The sequence below is a fragment of the Nycticebus coucang genome, chromosome 6, assembly GCF_027406575.1.
Source record: "Nycticebus coucang isolate mNycCou1 chromosome 6, mNycCou1.pri, whole genome shotgun sequence".
Lineage (NCBI taxonomy): Eukaryota > Metazoa > Chordata > Mammalia > Primates > Lorisidae > Nycticebus > Nycticebus coucang.
Window position 1 is genome coordinate 45,865,012 of NC_069785.1, and position 13,868 is coordinate 45,878,879.

At 45.0% G+C, this 13,868-nt stretch overlaps 2 protein-coding genes across 9 annotated transcripts in view; one reads left to right on the plus strand and one right to left on the minus strand.

Moving 5' to 3' along the window:
- The window catches only part of FRMD5 (FERM domain containing 5), a 368,456-nt gene that overhangs the window by 28,676 nt on the left and 325,912 nt on the right, over positions 1–13,868 (minus strand). For all 8 annotated transcript variants that reach the window (XM_053595092.1, XM_053595090.1, XM_053595093.1 and 5 more), the window contains exons 5-7: positions 8,929–9,026; positions 6,007–6,130; positions 2,789–2,876 (exon numbers count right to left, since the gene is read on the minus strand). In XM_053595092.1, the coding sequence (XP_053451067.1) occupies positions 2,789–2,876; positions 6,007–6,130; positions 8,929–9,026 (310 nt within the window). The remainder of the gene's footprint in view (positions 1–2,788; positions 2,877–6,006; positions 6,131–8,928; positions 9,027–13,868) is intronic.
- LOC128588340 (zinc finger protein 706-like) lies at positions 13,173–13,442 on the plus strand. Its single transcript, XM_053595094.1, has one exon. It carries the CDS (start codon positions 13,227–13,229, stop codon positions 13,440–13,442), a length of 216 nt encoding a protein of 71 aa, XP_053451069.1. The 5' UTR covers positions 13,173–13,226.

Here is a 13,868-nt window from a genome sequence, read left to right on the forward strand (position 1 = left end):
ACGATGCCTGGCTAGTTTTTCTATTTTTTTTTTTTTTTTAATTTGAGACAGAGTCTCATTTTGTCACCCTTGGTAGAGTGCTGTGGTATCATAGCTCACAGAAACCTCAAACTCTTGGGCTTAAGGGAGTCTCTTGCCTTAGCCTCTCAAGTAGCCGGGACTGCAGGCGCCTGCCACAACGCCCAGCTATTTTTGTTGTTGCTGTTTGTTTGTTTGTTTAGCAGGCCCAGGCCAGGTTCAAACCCACCAGCTCTGGTGTATGTGGCTGGCACCCTAACCACCAAGCTACGGATGCTCAGCCAGTTTTTCTATTTTTAGTAGAGATGGGGTGTCCCTCTTGCTTAGGCTGATCTCGAACTCCTGAGCTCAAGCAGTCCACCCTGCCTCGGCCTCCCAGAGTGCTAGGATTACAGGCATGAGCCACTGAGCCTGGCCAAGTTCAAACTCTTGCTGTACTACCCAGGGCCTTGTGAACTTTGGCTTCCCAGAACACCAGCCTTCTTGTCCATAAAAAAAGGTGAATAATATCCACTCCCAAGACCTGGCAAGAGGGCTAAATGAGAAAATAATGTGAAGATTCCCTTGGGCTCGCCATGAACACCTCCTTCTTCCTCTCCTCATTTTTCCCTCAGGAGGTAATGCTGGGATATTTGGGATTGGGCAGAACGCAGTGCCTGGTATGAATTCTGGTTCATCCAGCTTCTCTGTGTCCTGTGATGAACAAACTCATCAAAGACAAGGCTGGGCCATGTGGATTTGGGCTAGAAACCAGATTGGCTGCCACAATATGTTCCAGATGCCCATGGGAATAGTGGAAATCCCCACCCACCTCCCTGTGTTATGTTCAAGCTCCTGGTCAGCCCACCTCTGTCAACCCTGCCCAGGGACCCGTCTCTGGCCTTGAGGGGACTAGGCAGGTTTGGGGTCAAGTGCAGAGCTGACCTGGCACCTTCTGCTAACCATATCTATTTCTCATCAACTATGTCTTATAAGGTCCTAGAGTTCAGGGAGCACAGGTGTTGAACACCCACAGTGTTCCTCCACACAGATGTAGAAAGTGGAGCTCAGAGAAGCTTCTGAAGGCCCCAGTGAGCAGGACAAAAGGACTGCGGCCAGGGGCCAGCTGGCTCCAAAGCTCTCTTCACTCCTGTGTAGGGCCCATGCACACTGTACCTGAGCAACTTATGGAAGGGTTTATACTACATCTGTTATGCAGAGGACATTATTTAGGAAGTTTTGCTAAAGTGTCAATACCTATATATTCATTCTTTGCTATAAATAGGCCTGAATGTGTTTTCTGACAACATGGGAATGAGAACATAGGGGTTACTGGCAGCTGGCTATCTAGTGGATAGGCAACTGTGGGGTGGAGAAGATGACCAGCATTTCTGAGTCCCAGCATGTTCTCAAGGTTCGTGTTAAATCCTAAGCAAGAACAAATCACTGTCGCCTCACCGAAGGGATGAGGAGAAAACACTGTCTTGTCCCTCTGACACAGTGCTCATTTGTTTCTATTCTATTTGTTATGAGCTAGATTGTATCCTCCTCAAAAATTCATATGTTGTTGTCCCAACTCTACAGTACTTCAGAATGTGACTGTATTTGGAAACAGGATCTTTACAGATGGAATGAAGTTCAGCTGAGGTCACTGGGGTGGGCCCTAATCCAATATAACTGGTGTCCTTATAAACAGAGGAAATTAGGACATAGATGGATACAGACGGATATAGAGAGAAGACAATGTGAAGATGCAGGCAGAAGACAGCCATCCACACCCCACGGAGAGGGTCCTGGAACAGACCCTTCTCTCAAAGCTCTCAGGAGGAACCAACCCTGCCCTCTGACTTCCAGAACTGTGAGACAATAAACTTCTGTTGCTTAAGCCGCCCTGTCTGCAATACTTTACAGCAGCCCTCAGAAACTAATATACTATTCATTTAATTTTTGCTTGAAACTTACAGTGTCCCCTCTCTCCTGTCAGGAACAAAATGTTGATGTCTTCCTGGTCCCAGCTGATAATGTCTCCTTCAGATCAGTTTGATAACTGGTTTTACTAGTGGTACTGGAACCTCTCCAGGAACAGAAAGGGGAAGGCAGACATGTAGAGAAACTGAGGCAGAGACCAGGAGTGTCAAAGCAACAGGGATAGGAATTGAAGTGGAGGGACACAGCCACAGAGAGAGACAGGAGGAGGCCACGGGTCCCCACTGCCATCAATGGTGACAGTTTCCCCATGTTCACCTCAGAAATGACAGACACACATGAGTAATTATACAGGTTTTCTCTGGGCACAGCCTCCCTGGCTGTTGCAATCCATCCCTCACAGGCACATAATAGAATTAAATGTGACTCCACTGTGGTTCTGTGCAGTGACTTATGCCACTGCAGTCAATAAAACCCACTCTTGGAAAGAAACTAGATTACGGGTCAGGGAAGCTGGGGAGTTGCTGAACCGCCTCTGATCATTCCCTGTGGGGAGCCTTCCACAGTCCTCCTCTCTTCATTTCTACCAGATTACCCACTGCTGCCTAAGTGGGGCCCTGGTTTTGGATTTGTTATTTAGATTGACTTTGCCTCAGATCCTCTGACATTGATGTGGCACCACAAAATTACGCAACATGCAATCCAGAGGAGTTTTCACACTGAGACTTTTTCTCTGGCATCTGTCACTGCAGGAGCCAGTTCTGCAGACACTGAAGGTGCCTGTGCGTGCGGGCATGCGGCCTCTTGCTCCTGTTGCCCTCTAGAAGAGGTGGCTGACGCAGTCTCTGACCATGGGGACTTTTACCTTACATGGGTGAGGATCTACTCCGTAAGTTTCCAAGGTCTGCGCTTTCCTTAAGAAGTTCAGCTCTGATGTTGCTGGTGTTTGACCACTGGAATAAAGAAAATGACATGATTTCAGGGGTTTCTGTTCCTCACAGGTTCCCCTGAGGTAACGGATCTATTAAGAAGTGCTCAGAGGGAAGCCATACAGCTCAATTTTTCCATAGAGTGTGCTTCCTGCTTGGTTTTAGGACCAACTTCAGAGACTCCTGCCCATCAAAAACTCAAATGTCTTCTGAGTGAAGCAGGCTGTGTGATGAATCACTGGACTGTATGGACAACAGGGAGTGGTGGGGACTGTGGCAAACTGTGGAGTGTTCCCCCCACTTGTTTCTCTGTCATATGAGAATGCAGGGCCCAGCATTGGTAGATGCTATTTTTTTAAAAATCAGAAATACTGACTTTTACATGGCACTTCACAATTTTAAATACTATGGGGACAAACACTCCATCTCTTACATCTGTAGGCTGGATGCAGGCCACAGGATTCTCATCTGTGATCTGATCTGGACTGAAATACAAAGAAGGAGGTCTGTGTATCTTGCTGGTGCCACCCAGCCGTCTCCCTTTAAAAAAGGAAGCATGAGAATGTAGGTGAGGAGAATCAGTAGGAGATAGACTGAACCTCCACACTCCACACCCACTCTGTCCATAGGGTGATGACAATGAAAAGGATACAAACTGAAAAAGGAAGAAATCAGCCCTGGCTCTAAGCCATCTTTAGAAGGCTGCCGGTAGTCTCACTTCCTTCCTGCTGATGAGCCAGATGCAGCAGTGGTGGTGTTACCAGTGGCCTCTCTCATGGCTCTGTGCCCTGCCAAGCAGATGCACTTCTACAGATAGTGGTGTTGTGAATGCAGACTTCTGTGTCCACCAGCATGTCTAAGACACAGGAAGGGGTTGGGAATATGCCTGTGCAGCAGGCAAAGGGCTGGGCCCCAGAGGTGGCTAGAGCTCTGCTGTCCTTTCCAGGGAGCTTCCTCATTCCCTGTCTGCAAGGTGGCAGGCCCTGAGGACTCCATTCACCCCTAGAGTCTGCCCCAACCTCCAGGCTTTCAAAGTGGGCAGCATGAACTGGGGATCCCTTGCCTCGAACTAGGTTTCTAGAGGACTATCTCCACTATGCTGACTTCCAAAATCCTCCAGGAAGTTCCAGTGTGTCCCTGATCTTTTCTTTGAAGGAACCAATATTCTGAGCCTTGCCACGAGAGGTCGCTGTTTCTCCAACAAAGGGGCTCAATGGTGGGGAAGGTTGCACCTGCTCAGGGAGAGGGTGGGAATCTTCCATTCCTCTGGGAGCGCCAGGAACAGGTCCTGCCACACACATGGGCAGGGGGTCTACTTACAAAGGCTAAGGAGGCCTTAGGTTGTTATTTGCTGGTAAAATTGTTGAGTGAAGGGCTTTGAGGGAACAGGTCAGGGAAGGAACCAGTTTAAGCTTAGTACTAGAATTAGAAATCCACCTCCCCGCTTCTCCTGCCAGGAATATTCCTTCCTCAGAAGAATAGATATGTAAACATTTTTAAAAACTTTATAGAAATTGTAATGTTTTAAAATGATGATATGTTTTATTTTATAACATTGCATTCATTATACATACCATTTTTCTTCATAGTTTGTCAGTTTGAGGAATCATGAACCCCTTCTCCTTCCCCCTTTATAAAATTAGCTAAAGTGCCACAAGATAGAAACTGCGGGAGGGGCCAGAACTCTGCAAAGGTATAGGCATAGTTAAAACTCACAGATGGTGCCAAAAAAATGTATATGCATTTTAAGGAAGGAAAAAATTGTATTACATTTATAATACTCAATATATATTACAACAAAAGATAATACAAGTCATGTTGAACATGTCTTGTAATTATAGAAGTCAAATATAACTTAAGTATTAGAAATTTAATACAGCTTTGTCCTTTCTTTAAATTCATATACATTTTCTTAGCACCCTCTATATATACAACCAGCCATTGGTCCCTAGCCTTCCTATGATTGCTACTTAGGAGTCAACGTCACTGATGGTCATGATGATTTCCCATCACCCTTGTGAAACCCAAGACTAGCTTTTGAGATATCTCCCAGGGGGGGATCAGCGGACTCTCCCAGACCAGTTGCACATACCAAGGAACTGACTCAGCTGGTCTTGTGACCCCTATCCAAGAACTGACTCTGCATAAGAAGGCAATTTCTACACCCCTGTGGTTCCACCCTAAGCTCAGCCCATCATCAGACCCAATTGCCTAGCTCTTTACCTACTAAACTATGTTTAAAAAACCTTCCTCCCAAATTATCAGGAGACAGATTTGAGAACATCCTCCCATTTTCTGACATGGCAGATGCAATAATAAACTCTTTCCCTGCTGTAACCCCTGCAGTCTCAGCATATTAGTTTTGTCTTGAACAGTAGGCAATGAACCTGGTGAGGTGGGAATAGTCTGTGCTCCAGTGTGTCCCACCAAGTGAAGCCTAAACACCCCACTCCTATTTTCTAGAACCATCTCTACAGAAAATCCTACTGCATACAGGTAAAAAGGCTTTACTGATGCAGTTTCTTGGAATCCTGCATATTCTGAGCCAACTGAGAGACGCTGGGGAAGACAAGCTTCATATGCAAAGCCACTTCCCCTCTACCTTCCTTGGTGCAGGGTCAGGGACTCCAGGCAGAGTGAGTGTGGTTGAGTTAGACAGTGCTGAAGACACAGCCCCAAACCAAAATGCTCTCAGGGCACCCCCAGCATTCGTGACTCAGCCCAGTGGCAAGAAGCCACCTACTACACCATCACAGACCCTTTTTCACATCCCCACCCAACCTCTTCTTTTTCTTTCATCTTTTTTCTCACTATTTCTTTTGTGTTTATCTTTTCCTATTCCCCAGTTCATGCTTCTTTCCTCTGTGTCTTCATTAAATATCTTGGTGGAATAGCCACTCTCTATTTCCCCAACTTCTCTCTTGCCTTAAGCCTGAGCCTAAATCACTCTACTGGGAGAGTGAGTCTCCGGGGTTGGGGCTATGCTGTCAGTGGATCATTAAACGTGGTACATCCCAGTGTCAGGAAGGCTGGGGGAGCAAGCACCACTCTGTGTCAGTAAATGGTCTATGACAGCAAAGGCCATAGCACAGAGCCTGTGTGCTCAGACTGTGGGAGAGTCACAGCATCCTTGGCCTGAATGAATGTCACGCACCTGAGTTCTGTCTTGTGAATCTCAGCGATTTTCCTTTCCAGCTTCTCTGAATGTTTGGGGAAAAACTGGAACTTGGAGCTGTAGCCTTCAGGGTGCTTCCCTGAGTCATAATCCCCAATCTCCGCTTTCAAAAGGAAGGCAGAAGAAAACAATTGTGAAAACAGGTAAATCATCACTGGCAAAGCAAGAAGAGATCAGCACACAGAGCAACACTAAATCGCACAGCAGTGTCATGAAGAATAGTGGACCCTGAGCAGGGCCGAGGGTTGGCAGAGGGCAGCCCCTGCAGGAACGCATCCACCTGTGTCTTCCCACGTGTCCACACCAGACTGACATTCAAGTCTATGCAGAGAGACAATGGAGCCAACCCTGTGTTCTAGGTTGCCACAAGTAAATCTGCAATAAAAGAGCAAAAGCCTGTACCAGTCCTCATCCATTCAGCCAGGAGAAGAGGGTCAGAGCAATGCTCTTTGTGGCAGCACAGGAAACAGTGAGTTTGGTCAGGAAGACAGACCTCTTGGGCCTGAACCAAATCAAAAGTCTAAACCTTATTTTAAGGATTTTAGTGGGGACCCAGCAAATTGATGAATTAAGCCATGATCCAAATTCAGAACTCAACCCTCAGTCCAAATATAATCAAATGAATAAATTTGAATAAAAATTCATTAAGGGCTGACCGGGTGCCAGGCTCCTCTGAAAGGTCTACAGAGCAGGAAGGCTGGCTGTGTCATTGAGTTCAAAAGCACTAAGTTCTGAATCACTTGAGCCCAGTTCTGAGGCTGATTTCTCAGCTCCCTGCCAGGTGTGGGGCTTTCTCCTCCAGTCATTCACAGAGAAGGTTCATTTCTAAACTTGATGAGATCTAAGATTAGTGAGCTTTGGGAGGACAGAAGACCCCTGGTGCTTTCCACACCCAGGTCGGAATCCAGCTTCCTCCCAGGAAGAGCTCCATAGGGAACATGGTGGGTATGATAAGGGAAAGGCGAAGAGCTGGCTGTCCTGTGGTTGTTCTTCCTTCCCCGTGAGAGCCTGAACCACTCAGATGAGAAGTCTTGAGGGAGGAGTCGGTATAAAGAGGAAAACACTCCCTCCTCTCCCAGCCGAATATTATATTTGGGGCTTATGCTTTTTCACTACAAATCTGCTCACTGTACCTTCCAAATTACTTTGAAATTTCTATTGTTTAGCAAGAGACTACAGGCTTCCCCAAGCCTGAAGTACAGGGTGACCCTGAGCCTCAGAGCCATTTATTATGATTTGATTTAAAAAGCCTCAAGTGGAAAACATCAACATGGGACAGCAAGTAATTCTTTGAAGAAAAAGAGATGATTGTCAGGGTAAAACTGAAGGAATGGCTAGAGTTTAAAACTTCACTTAGGTCAGGCCAGGCTTTCTGTTTAAAAATGAAAGGGGCATTTTTTAGGTACTTTAAAATTAGCAAGGACCCAAGAGTCTTCCCATTTAGGTGATTTTTAAAATTGAAACGTCAAAACTCAAAGTGGCAATGGGTTGATTTTACATTCTTTTTTTTTTTTTTTAATTAAATCATAGCTGTGTACATTAATGCAATTATGGGGTACCATGCACTGGTTTTATAGACCATTTGAAATATTTTCATCGGACTGGTTAACATAGCCTTCACTGCATTTTCTTAGTTATTGTGTTAAGACATTTACACTCTACAGTTAGTAAATTTAACACGTACTCTTGTAAAATGCACCGTAGTTGTGTTCCACCAATTACCCTCCCTCCACCATCTCCCCCTCCCTGCCCCTCCCTGGACTTTTACATTCTTAATGGCTCTGTGATACGTAGTATTTCTCTCGCCTGAAGGACCTTAGTTTTCTACTGGGAGCATCTTCCAGGTTCTCATGACAAAGTTGCTTCTGGGAGTTCATACATTTCCAATTAAGAGCTCAGATTCTTTGATGGAAACATCATGATTTTAGTGCAATGGTGGTAACGGTAGTTTCAGGACTAAAGACTAAGAGAAACCTAGGAAGTGGCACTTACGTGTCTCCTGAATTTCAGGAGAAGAGGGCATATGTGAAGGGCACATCTCTCTCCCACTTTTTGGCACAAAAAGCCAGTCTGGGGGCTTGGTGCCTGTAGCTAAGTGGTTAGGGCACTGGCTACATACACTGAGGCAGGTGGGTTCGAACCTGGCCTCGGCCTGCTAAGCAACAATGACAACTGCAACAAAAAAATAGCCAGGTGTTGTGGTGGGTGCCTGTAGTCCCAGCTACTTGGAGTTTTTGGCCGGGGCTGGGTTTGAACCTGCCACCTCCAGCATATGGGGCCAGCGCCCTACTCCTTTGAGCCACAGGCACCACCCAGTCCCAGCTACTTGGGAGGCTGAGGCAAGAGAATCGCTTAAGCCCAAGAGTTTGAGGTTGCTGTGAGCTGTGAAGCCATAGCACTCTGCCCAGGGTAACATAGTGAGACTCTGTCTCAAAAAAAAAAAAAAAGCCAATCTGGATATCAGCTAGGTAAGACTCAACTCTTATTAGCATGTTAGGAATGTGCTTGTTATTTGGAAACATTTTCAACTTTAAGCACTCTGAAATAGATTCCAGTATTACAAGATGCTTCTTATCTTAGGGATTACATGAGAGGATAGAAAAAAAATTAATGCAATTTCTCTCCTGAGTCCCAGTAACTTTTATCAACCAAGGGCACAGGGAAAAATTCCCAAAACACAGTCAGAAGGACTTGAAGGTATGGGTGGTAAGACCTAAGGTGCAGTGTAGGATTGAGTGTTCTGGGTTTTCTGCTCTAGGAGATCTAAGCGAAATCCTCTAACTTGAACTCTGCTTCAAGTGAGATACTGTTTAGATCTAAGAAGTAGTCATCTGCGGTAACTGAAATCATGTAATCAGTACTTAGCATGAAAAGCAAATTTATCCTGTCAAAACTCATTACCTTGAAGGATATAAGCTGCTAACAAGGCAGCATCAGATGTTTTACAGAGGAGGCGGCCATGGTAGAGATCCCTTTTGATCTGTAGGAAGACTAAATACCTGGAGAGAAAACAGAGAATGAATTAGGCAGGATTTCTTTGATTGCTTTAAAGACATAAATATGTAATGTAAGTTATCAAAATATTTGTCAGGATACTTTTACTACATTAAAAAACAAAACAAAACACTCAAAACATACCATAGAACAAATACATTTTCTATTTTTCCCTCAAGACTCTTTCAAGTTCTTTGCCTTGAACTGACTTGAGTTTCAATTCAAAACAACATGTCAGTTTCCTTCTGTAGCTCAAAACAGAAATGGCTGTTTCCTGGTAAAAGCACTGTCTCCCTCACCTTACTCCTCGGCCAGGCCTTGGAAGGAACCAGCACCAATCTGTGCCAAAAAAAACCAAAACAAAACAAAAAAAAAAAACTGTGCCATCAGATATGGGCAAACTGGGCCTTTCCCCAGTTCTGGCTGGGGAGAACTTTTGGCTGATCTACTTCTTTTAAGAGGTAGAATAGGCTCGGCGCCTGTGGCTCAAGCAGCTAAGGTGCCAGCCACATACACCTGAGCTGGCAGTTTCAAATCCAGTCTGGGCCCGCCAAACAACAATGACGGCTGCAACCAAAAAAATAGCCAGGCATTGTGGCAGGTGCCTGTAATCACAGCTACCTGGGAAGTGGAGGCAAGAGAATCGCTTGAGCCCAGGAGTTGGAGGTTGCTGTGAGCTGTGATGCCACAGTGCTCTACCCAGGGTGATAGCTTGAGGCTCTGTCTCAAAAAAAAAAAAAAGAAGAAGTAGAATGATGGGTGAAGGAACTAGTCCAAGGCTTGAGAAGAGAATCTGTCCATATGTAGAAAGAGCCTGCAATTATTGGCAGGGGTCAACCAGACCCCTCTGAATTTGAATATAGTGTAGGGAGAGGTACTGGTGAAGGAAGCACAAAAATTAAGCAGAAAGCTGTGCCCAGCATCTCTTCAAATGTACAAAGCTTCCAGCTAATAGTAGGATATCAAGAATAAGAGCTAATAGTAGGGCTGGGCGCAGTGGCTCATGCCTGTAATCCTAGCATTCCGGGAGACCAAGGTAGGTGGATTGCCTGAGCTCATGGGTTCAAGACCAGCCTGAGCAAGAGCAAGACCCCATCTCTAAAAAAAAAAAAAAAAAAAAAAAAATAGCCAGTGGCAGGTACTTGTAGTTCCAGCTACTCTGGAGGCTGAGACAAGAGAATCACTTGAGCCCAAAAGTTTGAGGTTACTGTGAGCCATGACGCCATAGCATTCTACTGAGGGCAACAAAGTGAGACTCTTTAAAAACAAAAGAAAAAAGAGCTAATAGTAGCTGACATGTACTGAGCACTCACTATTTGCCTAGCCTGGGTGTTACCTTTACATGTAATATCTAATTTAATTCTCACCTAACACTTTAACATAGGTACTATTATTGTTTCCATTTTTCCAGATACAGAAACTGAGGCTTTAGTGATTTTTATCATGGATATACAACTAAATGTCAGAGCTAGGATTCAAGTTCAGGAACGTTAGACCCCTGCACTTGGCTCTTAATCACCAAGTTATACTGCTTTCCTTGCACCATTAACTGCTTTGGAGGTTCCCAAGTAGTCGGATAGAGCCAGTCACAGTGGAATGAAATTGAAGACTTTCCATTTTGAAATGTCTTTGCAAGGAGTATGGTCTTTGATGCTCAAAGTCCTGCAGGTCTCCTAAGAAGAGCAGTTTTGTGAGATTATGAGGAACATCAAACCTTTCAGAGGGTCACCTACCACAATTGCTCCTCGGCCAGGGAGCTTCCGTGATGGTTTAAAAATACGTCCTCAAATACTTTGATCCTCCTCATTTCATGAAGTAGAGCTTAATTCCCTCCCTTTGCATGTGGCTGAGGCTTAGTGATTCACTTCTAAGAATAGAATAAAGCAGAAGTGACAGTGTCTGACTTCTGAGACCAGGTCATAAAGTCATTAACAACTCCCTTCTTGTTCTCTTTCTTTTGGATCACATACTCTGCTTGAGGTTGATTAAGCAGCCCTCTAGCAAGGTCCATGAGGTGAGAACTGAGGCCTTTTGCCAATAGCCAGCAAGGAACCGAGGCTTCCTGCCAATAGCCACTTCAGTGCACCATCTTGGAAGTGAATCCTACAGCCCCGTCAAGCCTCCAGATGACTGCAGCCCAGGTCAACCTCCTGACTGCAACCTCGCAATTCACCCTGAGCCAGCACACCCAGCTAAGTTGCTCCTTAATTTCTCACCCACAGAAACTCTGAGATAAGAAATACTTCTGCTGGTGGGATTGCAAACTAATATAACCTTTTTTAGAAGGAAGATAGAGACTCCTCAAAGAACTCAAATTAGACCTCCCATCTGATCCTGCAATTCCATTACTAGTCATCTACCCAGAAGGAAAAAAATCATGTTATCATAAGGACATTTGCACTAGAATGTTTATCGCAGCTCAATTTACCATCACCAAAATGTGGAAACAACCTAAATGCCACCAAACCAGGAATGGATTAACAAACTGTGGTATATGTATACCATGGAATACTACTATTCAGCCATTAAAAAAGACAGAGACTTTACATCTTTTGTATTTATTTGGTTCGAGCTGGAACACATTCTGCTTAGTAAAGCAATGCAAGAATGGAGAAGCAAGAGTCTAATGTACTCAATGCTAATATGAAGGAAGTAGATGATCTAATACAAGGTTGGGGGTAGGGGAAGGAGGGATAGGGGAGTGGGGAGGAGGGAGGGCGAGGGAGGTTGTGTATGGTACGCCTCTTGGGGCAGGACACAATTACAAGTTGGACTTTACCTAACAAATGCAACCAATGTAACCTACATCTTTGTACCCGCAATGAATCCCAAATAATAAAAAAGAAAAGAAATACTTGTTATTTTAAGCTAATTTTTGTGGTATTTTTTTAGACAGCCATAGGTAACTATAACTTCATTTCTAGGGAAATAATGAAAATGTAGTAAAATTCCCTTAAAACCAGACTAAAACAAAAGAAACTGGCCCCTCCCTGGACAACTGGAGGTTTCCACTGCTTCTGTTTTCAGACTAAAGAATAAAAACATAGGAGTCCACGTCCAGTTGATTGTGTAAAAATGCCTACGAGTAAGAGGCCCATTGACAAGTGTGGTGTCTAGGAGGGGGTAGAGCCTTGGGCTTGAAAATTCAAGTAGAAATGAAGGTGCAGTCAAGTTTCTTCTTTTCCCAGGCCTTCCTACTCAGAGTAGAGATCACATATCAGAGGTAGCAGCATCACTTGGGAGCTTAGTGGAGACCCTGAATATTATGCCCAACCTCTATCTATACCTTTCAACAAGATTTCCAGGTGATCTGTACAAGAGATTAAATTTAAGAAGCACTGACCTAAAATTCAAAAGCATCCTTGTACTCACACCAGGGTAGACTGCCTTCCTCAAACCAAAGGGAAGGTGACCAGTTTAGTCTGGAAGTTACTAAGACCCTTCCTCCCTACTCTGTCCCAGTGTTTGCTAAGAAAAACTGAAGGAAAAAAGACGTCATGTGGAGGCAATAATTAAGATGGATCTACCAAATCAAGCTTGTCTTCGCTCTGCTTCCCACGGAGAAAGGCCACACGGTGTGTGGGAGAGTGAGCGAGTGTGTCTGCCTCTCACTGCTCCAACTCCCACTTTCCACAGGCTCTGGCAGGATGTGACTGCAAACCTTTTTGCCCCTTCAGTGATCACTCCCTAGGTCTAGATTCCATCACTCCTTCCATGATAGTCTGTGTCCAAAATTCAGGCACAGCACATACTAAAGGAAATATTTCAAAGGGACAGCACAGCTCTGGGCAGTGATTCTCAAACTGGCAGAGAGATGAACATCACCTGGGGGGAGCATGTCAGCATCTGTATGAGAGCGGGCACTCCTATGCTTTGAAAATTTCTCTCTGCAGCTTCTGATTTGCTTGCCCAACTCCACCCACCCAAGAGGACATGCCCCTCCTCACAGTGAGAACCACTGTCTTTACAAGGCATCATTATTGATGGGTATGGAACAGGCGTCTCAGGCGTTCTGGGATGGAAACTAGGCTTTCCACTGCTGTGGCTCCCTCTAGGTTCGGTGACAAACGGGCTACAGGGTCTTTCCACTCGTTGGCGGGCTGAAGCGGTGCTGGGCATGCTCCCCTTTCCTCTCCCTCCAGCGACCTCCCCCGGCCCTCTAGCGCTGCGCTGTCTCTCCGATCCAAGACTGTCCCAGCCCAGATATGGCTCGCGGACAGCAGAAGATTCAGTCTCAGCAGAAAAATGCCAAAAAGCAAGCTGGACAGAAGAAGAAACAAGGACACGACCAAAAGGCTGCTGCCAAAGCTGCCTTAATATACACCTGCACTGTCTGCAGGACACAAATGCCAGACCCTAAGACCTTCAAGCAGCACTTTGAGAGCAAGCATCCTGACTCCACTTCCTCCAGAACTGGCTGATGTTCAGGCATAAAGTTGTTTACAGGTGAATTCATGACACCTTTGACTCTTCTACTGTCTCAGACCTTAGTAACAAACCTGCAGCTGCTTTTCTAACAAACTGTTGATCAGCAAAAATAAAGGGGCTACAGAAACACTCATTTTTATGCTGTTACCTTTTGGGCTTCATGGAAAGAATTCTGTGTAAATGTACAGTTGACTCTGATTTGAAAATCTGAAAATCAATCCATCCTTGTTATAAAAAATCTTTTTACAATTATATTGATGTTCATATTGTGTAAAATAACTCATTTAATAAAGTAGTACTTTGATTTTACAACATCACAGGAAAAAAAAACTGCTACAGGGAGGTCAAAGGTAAGGCCCTGGGGGCATTCACAGCCAATGTCATAACTGGGGAATGGGGGGGAGGGCATAGCCTAAAGA